Source organism: Hemibagrus wyckioides, linkage group LG09 (genome assembly GCF_019097595.1).
Source record: "Hemibagrus wyckioides isolate EC202008001 linkage group LG09, SWU_Hwy_1.0, whole genome shotgun sequence".
NCBI classification, from domain to species: Eukaryota; Metazoa; Chordata; class Actinopteri; order Siluriformes; family Bagridae; genus Hemibagrus; species Hemibagrus wyckioides.
This window is the reverse complement of record NC_080718.1, coordinates 1,779,678-1,789,030: the sequence shown is the minus strand read 5'-3', so window position 1 is coordinate 1,789,030 and position 9,353 is coordinate 1,779,678. Positions and strand designations below refer to the sequence as shown.

Below are 9,353 nucleotides of genomic sequence, written 5' to 3'. Positions count from 1 at the left end.
TTTTGACCATTTCTCTAGAAGCGCACATGGACGAGGAGGTCCGGCTCGCAGTCTCCACTCTAATTCATCCCAAAGGTGTTCTGTCAGGTTGAGGTCAGGACTCTGTGCAGGCCAGTCAAGTTCCTCCACACCAGTGTCACTCATCCATGTCTTTATGGGGCTTGCTTTGTGCACTGGTGTGCAGTCATGTTGGAACAGGAAGGGGTCATCCCCAAACTGTTCCCCCAAAGTTGGGAGCATGAAATTGTCCAAAATGTCTTGGTATGCTGAAGCATTATAAGTTCCTTTCACTGGAACTAAGAGGCTGAGCCCAACCCCTGAAAAACAACACCTGAATTCAATAATTTGGAGGGGTTTGGGCAATATTGTGGATCACTGAAGTCTAACACACACTATATGGCTGAAAGGATTTAGATGCTTTCTAGGAAGGATTTCCACTAGATTTTGGAAATTGGCTGTGGGGATTTTTTGTTCATTTGGCCACAAGATCCTGAAAGAAATTGGGCACATGGTCAGTGTTCCAATTCATAATGTTCAATAGGGTTGAGGTCAGAGTTCTGTGCAGGACACTCGAGTTCTTTAACAACAACAACCTGGAACAGACTTGTAGTTCCAGTGAAGGGAAAATTATACATTGACCATGCATAACATTATGACTATTGTGTAGGTCCCTCTTTTGCTCCCGAAACAGCCCTGACCGATCATGCACTGTGTATCCTGACACCTTTCTATCAGAACCAGCATTAACTTCTTCAGTAATCTGAGCGACAGTAGCTCGTCTGTTGGATTGGATCACACGGAAGAATGACCTAAGGATCTTCTACAAACAGGTGAGGGTGTGTCTCGCTTTCCTGTGGAAAACCTGGCACCATGATGTAGCATGAGAAGAAGGCATGAGATATGCTTGGAATGTTTTTTATTAAAAAGCCATTTATTGCATTCAAGACTAAGAATCATACGATCCTTAATGGTTAATGCAAAAACAAACAAAACCAAAGCGCCGAAGTCATTTTTATGAAAAACGTTTTTATTAAAAATTAAGTGCAAAATGAATTAGGTCATAATTACAAATATAGTCATTTTGGTGGAAATTCAGATAGGAGAAACCATTACAAAAGTTTGGAATTAGTTGCGATTTTAAAATGTCGATTGATCGAATTTATATCACTGTACGGGTTCACACGTGTGTTTAAGAAACCTTGAGGAATATATGAGGAGAAGAATGATAAGAAAAGCAAAATATAATCACATGCCTTTAATCAGCGATGCTAACAAATAAACCAAACATACAGTAAAAGTTACATCTGAATTCAGTATGCGGGGGTAGGAAAGTGAAATTCTTACAGAAATAGAGTAAACATAATAGATTACAACATGGGTCAGGACTGTTATATCATGATGAAGGGAGAAAACAAAAAATTGTCTCGCTTTGCTTCCTGAGGAATGGATTTGGCACTTTCTACAACACCGATTATATAAAACTGCAAGTTAACGCCTCTTTCTGGTGTTGATTAATCACTTGCTCTAAGCAGTCACACTTCTTACAAAAAATATTGCTGTCATATGCATCAGCAAAATATCAAGCTTTTAAATCAATCCCGGATTGTAGAAATGTCTCCTAATGTCCTGGATCTGGTTCATTTGGGTTTGTCTTAAACAATTTGTTGTTGTTTTTTTAAGCACAATTCATTTTTGTGTTACAGGTTTCACAGACAAGCCCAGAACTATTACAGTCCATTTGCATTTTCTTGGATTCCAAGCACAACCTAAAAAAAAGTGAAGCTGTTTAACCCGGCTTTGCCGAATTGGAGCATTTGTTACAAAAGTAGAAAGCGTTATTTTTTAAAGAGCTACCATTTATCCCGTGCCGTCTGTATAATTACGGAAAAGCGAGTATAATATTCATATTATGCAAAATACTGTATAGAGAGTTTGTTTTGTAATAAAAGTGCTGGTGAGTTAACTGGCTGATTAAATATATCATCAAGAGGACATTAACAAGGTTAATGTGACAGGGAAGGGAAAAGAGGAGAGTTTAAAGACTTTGTGGTGATCTTCCCAGCCAGCTAGTCTCCTTCTGAAGCAGTATTTTCCTCTGTAGGTTTCCATTCCAGGCGATCAACACCGGCACCTGATAGAGCTCATCTGTAAGCTGAGGCAAATTGAGTAAACGAGGCGCCTGAGCTGGAATGAATTTGCTACTGGATAGATATTCCGATTCTGCTCTAGATGTTGTGCGGGTCATTTTTCATGAGAACGCACATACACCAGCGAGGAAAGAAGCAGCAGCTCCGGGGGTTTGTTCAACAAGATCAAGTTGTCGCTCCGAAGCCCATCGTAGTGCATCCAGTACCCGTCGATCTGGAAGGCTGCAGAGTAGTGATGCTCCTCCCTGTTGAAGAGAGTGGCGCCCTCTAGAGAGTACCTGTGGAAGAAACAAAACCACAATGATGGCTTCATTGTTACTACAATGTTGTCCTTTGGCTGCTTCCGGTTCGGGGTCCGGACCCTCTCAATTTATACAGGATTGGGATCATTGTTTACTCCTCTGGATCTTCGTATCACTATAAAACTCTTAAGGGAGCCTCATTATTATCAGGTATGAAAATTAACATCAACTAGATAAATAGGCAGAATAAAAGATTAGAAGGTGTAAATCTCGTCTGCCACCCTGTGCCACACATCTAGTCATATACTGTATATATATATAGTTCCAGACATGAACTTCACACTGTGTTGCAGTATGGGCTTTAATCTGCCACATTCTCTGTGCAGCTTTCTCCTTCACATTAGCTTCTTCCCGCGGGCCATTTGGGTCGTCAACCGGTTGAACACCAAGAACTCGGGAACAATCGGACTTGGTTCTTCATGCACACGCACACACACACACACACACAATTGAATTTGAACTATCCATAGTCCATAAACTACCTACCAGTAAACTACACAAGTGTACATATTATACCCAGTAACCAAAAGTAATGAACCTGTGCAGCTGATAATGAGCTCTCATTCAGACTGAATTAGTCAAACATGCTTCATCTAAATCTTATGTAGGCTTATCTGTTAAAGCTTTTGTTACATTCAGAATATAAATAACTACGTAATCATATTAACATAAGTAGAGTGAGTGAAAATGGGAGGGAGGGAGGGAGAGAGAGAGAGAGAATGGAATAAGACATTTTACATTCTCTCAGGTGAAGCCATTAAACAAACCTTCCAATTCATACGAAGCAAAATACCAGGAGTTACTCTGCTTTTTTTTTTGTTTCTGGATCTTTTCGCTTAAACCAAACACATTTGGTATCATTTTCATCACCACAGAGATCATTGCTGCCTTAACTGTGAAAAAAAGTCACAGATGTTTAATATCATTATGTTAATAGCAACTGGACAAGACCAAATTAGGGAGAAAATGGGGGTAATTTCAGACCTGCATCTAGACTGCTAGTAGACTCAGTTAGTCGGGATCTTGCTTTCATGCTTCTAAAGTATTATACTTTACTATATTTCTTAGCATTTGAATACTTATTTTAGGCTGCTGTTTCTTCATAACGTAACATTGCTCGGTGTTACGTTAATCTTTTTAAAAACGACTGAGTTAGGGGAAAAAAAAAATCAGGATGAACACCTGTGATCGGACAAAGCCAAATGGTACGGAACGTAGGAAAGGTCCTCCGATTTCCACATCTGCATGTTAAGGATGATGAAGGGAGGAGGACCGTGGCAGAACTCTCTCTGCGAGAACTCTCTAAGCCCTTTACATCTGAAAAATAGCAAAAAAAAAAAAAAAAAAAAAAAGAAAAGAAAAGAAATGAAATGAAATCACTATATATTGTTAGAAGATGATAAAAGGTTTCTACGTTTCATGAAGCTGTTTTCTACTCGGTTGGTGTCTTCTATTTATTCAGTTATTTCCCTAATTAGGACAAGGGTTTACATTTTTTTTATGAAGACCAATAATAATATTTTACCCATATTCTTGGCAGAGGACTATCTTCGGACAGAAGAACTCATCCACTGCAGACTGGATAGGATCTCCATCAGGAAGCTCGTGTGGAGGGCTGTGGAGAGAGAAAGTTAGCATATAAACACACTGGAAATCTTATCACGGCTCACTTGACACTGCTGGCATATACAAATTACCTATACTGTACGTATAGGGTAGCTTTTAAGCTTAAGTGTTAGCACCTCCATGACATCGAGGCTTGTAGCCAGACAACAAAAAAGTCTAGTCATGTGTTCCTGTAACACCCGAAGCTCCTGACATTTACCCTCAGACACCAAGTAACAGGAAGGTAGAGCAATATAACAACCAGCATGAAGAGGAGCCAAAGCAGACCATTAGAAGACCACCTTAAGGTCTTTTTTTTGTATCAGGACTAGACAGCTGAGGATTATTTTCATCAGACAGGGTATCAAGGGAAGAAATGAAAACCACCGCAGAAAGATGAAGTACAGACCATCAGAGAAGTAAGGCTGTGTTATTGGTAGAGAGCTTATTTTTGGAAAGAAGCCATGGTAGGTTTCAGTCATGTATTTTCCACTGTATGCTTAATTAGGCTTTAGTGAGAACAACGACTTCTTAGAGAACTTTAGCACCAGGTTCAAGACATTCTGCTAGTGGCTAAAGAAATTTGTTGTTTTTACGAAGTAACCTGTGTATATGTATATATATATATATATATATATATATATATATATATATATATATATATATATATATATATATATATCAATTATAGTTTTGCTTACTCTAATCTCAGCTTTCTCCGTCGAAATGAGAAATGAAAACTTCTTGTTTTTTAAAATAATTTAATTTTAATTTCATAAATAGGAATGAAATCTCTGACTATATCAAATACTTTAATCTGGCCTTAAATCCAGTGACAAAAATTGCAATGGCTATTATTTTTTTTAATGGCTAACAGCTCCAATGTGAATGTGTTTGTTTAGATCTCCAGTGTCTTCATCTTTGAAATCTAAGTCTCCCTGTACTTTTGTTTTTTGCCATCAGCTGCTCTAAGCACTAAATGCCTGCTGCAATCTGTCTCACTAATCATTCCCTTTGGATTAAATCTTCTGTATCGACTTCTAAGCACTCTGAGCACAAAGAGCAATGGATGTATGAAGCATTATGATGCTGTGTAAAACAAACCTAAAGAATCTACTCGATAAAAGCCAGGTAGCAATTTGCACTCGATTTGTTGCCATGCATTTTATTTCTTTTTTACATTTTTGTTGCAGTTATTATTGTTAATGCTAGTACTGTTAGTGTTGGTGGATTTACTAAAATTATATTTTGCCCGTTGAGGAATATACTTCATGGGTTGTGTTTTCCACCCTCGAAAATGAGCCTGTTCTACATAAAGATTGTATCCATCATAGACTGCTGAAGGTTGACAATCCCATTCTCACTTGATATTTATGGTGTTCTGAAGGAGCTCCTGGAAACGAGACGGACAGCACCAGTTGGTGCAATAACTCTCCTGAATGGTAGACATCAGGTTCTCCAGATTCTTGGTAAAGTTCTCGTGCTCGTTGCCGAAAAGGTCGATCTCAAGAGCGGCCTGGTGGATCTCGGAGCGGTACTGACGCTTAGACATCCTGTCCCAGATCCACAAAATCTTGACCGTGGTGTAATCGTAGGAGTCCATCAGATAGAGAAAGTGCTCCACAAAACGCTTCCCTAAGAACAAACCCACTTCCCGTCGGATGGTCTGATTATCCCGCAGGATGACGTACAAGAGCATGAGGAAGCCATCGATGGTGCAGGTGTTTTTCAGATTGATTTTAACGTATAGGGGTATGCAAGAGATGGCCTTCTGTCCAGCCCGTATTGTGTATACGCCACCCCAGGGTAGCACAGGCCTCCAGAAGGAGCAATACTCCGGCTCATTGCTCTTGATCAAAGCACGGATCTCTTCGATCAAGGTTTTGGTCCTGTAGAAATGTTAAATTCATACGAATTAGCATATTTACACCAAAGTAACAAGCAATCTCTAGTGCTGACAACAAATATAAGTCATGCTGAAGTTAAAAATGGGAGGTTATTGTGACCAAAGCTTATAAAGGTGATTAAGTGATTAATAGAATATCATTACTGAGCGTATTAGATCATGCTCAATATCAGTTGTATACTTCCCCTTGCATGCAAAATAACAGGACGTTTTTATTTTTGATCATCACTGACAGTTCTGACTCAGATGAATCAGGAAACAAAACTTGAATATTCAATGTTTCTTTTGTCCGATTAATTCAGTGAGGACAATAAAATCATTCTCCAAGGGTCTTTTCCAATACAAAGTTAGCTAGCAAGTTTACTCACCAACATTTTTGTAGGTTACACAGATGGAGTTGGACATGTTTTGAATGTTTTTTTACTTATTGAACCTGCCCCTATTTCCATCTAGACTATATTGCCAAAGGTTTTGAGACACCCCTCCAAATCATTGAATTCAGGTGTTGTTTTTCAGGGGTTGGGCTTAGCCCCTTAGTTCCAGTGAAAGGAACTCTTAATGCTTCAGCTTCATACCAAGACATTTTGGACAATTTCATGCTCCCAACTCTGTGGGAACAGTTTGGGGATGATCCCTTCCTGTTCCAACATGACTGTGCACCAGTGCACAAAGCAAAGTCCATAAAGACATGGATGAGTGAGTTTGGTTTGGAGGAACCTGACTGTCCTGCACGGAGTCCTGACCTCAAACTGACAGAACATCTTTGGGATGAATTAGAGTAGAGACGGCAAGCCAGACCTTCTCGTCCAACATCAGTGCCTGACTTCAAAAATGCACTTCTACAAAAATACCTATAAACACACTCCTAATCTGAGCCATTCCAAAACTGAGACATCTGCTTTTACATGCACATGAATGTAATATGAAGTTGGCCTGCCCTTTGCAGCTATAACAGCTTCAACTCTTCTGGGAAGGTTCAGGAGTGTGTTTACTTTGACCATTCCACTAGAAGCGCATTTGTGAGGTCAGGCACCGATGTTGGACGAGAAGGTCTGACTCACAGTCTCTGCTTTAATTCATCCCAAAGGTTGAGGTCAGAACTCTGTGAAGTTCCTCCACACCAAACTCGCTCATCCATGTCTTTATGGACCTTGCTTTGGTCACTGGTGTGCAGTCATGTTGGAACAGGAAGGGGACATTCCCAAACTGTTCCCACAAAGTTGGGAGCATGAAATTGTCCAAAATGTCTTGGTATGAAGCTGAAGCATTAAGAGTTCCTTTAAGTGGATCTAAGGGGCCGAGCCCAACCCCTGAACTCAATGATTTGGGGGGGGGTGTCCCAAAACTTTTGCCAAGCTCCGCCCCCAAAACTTACAAAGGTTCAACTACATTTAAGTGAAGCTTGAAAAGAGGCCAATCAAAATATAAACAAATATCCAGGACCGGAAGTCAAGTTTGAAAACTTGTTTTTTTTCCTGTTACATAATACGTTTTACTGTTACGTAAACTATGGCTTAATCTCTCTCTCTCTCTCTCTCTCTCTCTCTCTATATATATATATATATATATATTTTTTTTTTTTTTTAATTTACATAATTTTCTTTTTACATTATTGTTAATAATAAGAAATTGAAAATATTGACTGTTATCATACGATTAAGCATGCAGTAGAGATCCTTCACCTAATAATAAAAGCAGGCATGCTGCAGTATGTGGAAGCTTGATCAGTTTAAGAGATTTGTGACAGCTGCATGTGAGAGCTAATGCAACCTGTCGATGCTTATCTAGTAAATATAGTCGAGCATTAAATAGCACTCATGAAATGCCTTAGAATGTAACTAACGTGGGTCTGGTCCAGTTTAGCATAGCCACCTAGCTGGAGTTGCACGTCTGAAACGTCACCAAGTTTGTGCTTTACCTCTCAATCTGCACACGGCGACCAGAGTCTGTTGTCCCGTCCTCGATGTCTTTTAAACAGCACACATCACTCTCCATAGCTCTCCGCTTCTCATGTCTACAAAAATGGCCAAAAGCCTAGCACGTCGTGTTTATCACAGCTGAGCACAAAAACATGGCATCTATGTTTTCACAACATCCTGCCGTGTGAAGTGTCGAGTGGACACGCCCACCAAGCCACAGAGTATTCCAATGATTCGCTGAGTGGGCGTGGCTTGGCGCATGCTTCTAATGCTGCCACGAAAGAACAGGAATTTGCTCGAATCTCGAATTGTATTTTGCAGTCTGCAAACACAGACCTAGAACAGTGTGTGGGTAGTGTATATGTCTTTATTTTTCGTGCACGCATAGGGAGTTATTTAAAGTTTAATTGAAGTGAAAATGCGTGTGTCGTTCTAGTGACGAAGACTCACTTCAGTGAGTCATGTGACATCATTTGACTCACCAAATCATGAGCCGACTCTTCAAGCTCCCACTGTTGTTTATACTCCAAACCGGACAAAGTCCGTAAAGTTTTGACCTGGGATTACTTTTATTTGTCTAAGACTGGTGTAGCTTCAAATGCATGCTTTAAAAACAAACTTTTTTCATTATTCATGTGGAATCATTATGAATGATGCTTTGTGGACTTTCCTATAGCTCCCATAAATATGATGGGAGATGGTTAATCTAAATTGCCCCTGTGTGAATAGGTGTGTGTGCGCGTGCGTGCGTGCGTGTGTGTGTGGTGCCCTGCAATGGACAAGGTTATCATCCAGGGTACACTGACCAGGACATTTTGCACTATTTTGGATTTTCATTTAGTAGTTTTATAGTAAACCATTGTATAATTAATAAATATCATAATAAACATAGTTTGGTTCAAGGCACTAACTCCGTATTTTGTGAATTTGCTAATTTAAACATTCTTTTTCAAGTGGTATAAAAGTAGACCTTGGAATACAAGGGCAAAAAATATTTTTTAACACCTTATAGTTCAGGAGGTTTGAGTTCTTTCAGTTAAACAAAAATGAAAATAAATAAATAAATAATAATAATAAATAAATATATATATATATATATATATATATATATATATATATATATATATATATATATATATATATATATATATATATATTTATACTTTAGTCAGGAGATAAAGGGCGCCAAATTTGTTCTAAATCAGATTTATTTATTTATTTGTTTGTTTGTTTGTTGTTATCATTATTCCAAAATTTAGCAGGCCATAAATTAGCAAATATACAACTGTTGATTTTTTATTTTATAAGTTATACTGCACTAACTTTATAACTTATTCTGTAGCACATAAAGCCACTTAAAGGCACTTTATATCTCAAAAACTAACACAGACACAAGCCTGATATACACTATATTGCCAAAAGTATTCGCTCACCTGCCTTGACTCGCATATGAACTTAAGTGACATCCCATTCC

At 38.8% G+C, this 9,353-nt stretch overlaps 1 protein-coding gene across 2 annotated transcripts; it reads right to left on the bottom strand.

The window, feature by feature from the left end:
• Positions 1 to 1,015: 1,015 nt before the first annotated feature.
• On the bottom strand, positions 1,016 to 8,082 carry lg09h14orf28 (linkage group 09 C14orf28 homolog). Of its 2 annotated transcripts, XM_058399799.1 has the most exons (5): positions 7,879 to 8,081; positions 5,419 to 5,943; positions 3,975 to 4,064; positions 3,632 to 3,766; positions 1,016 to 2,425 (listed from the first exon to the last, which is right to left on the bottom strand). In XM_058399799.1, exons 1-5 carry the CDS (start codon positions 7,953 to 7,955, stop codon positions 2,242 to 2,244), a joined length of 1,011 nt encoding a protein of 336 aa, XP_058255782.1. In that variant the 5' UTR covers positions 7,956 to 8,081; the 3' UTR covers positions 1,016 to 2,241. The 2 variants fall into 2 exon arrangements, with proteins under 2 accessions (XP_058255782.1, XP_058255783.1); XM_058399800.1 differs by lacking the exon at positions 3,632 to 3,766 and having other exon boundaries at positions 7,879 to 8,082.
• Positions 8,083 to 9,353: the final 1,271 nt, after the last annotated feature.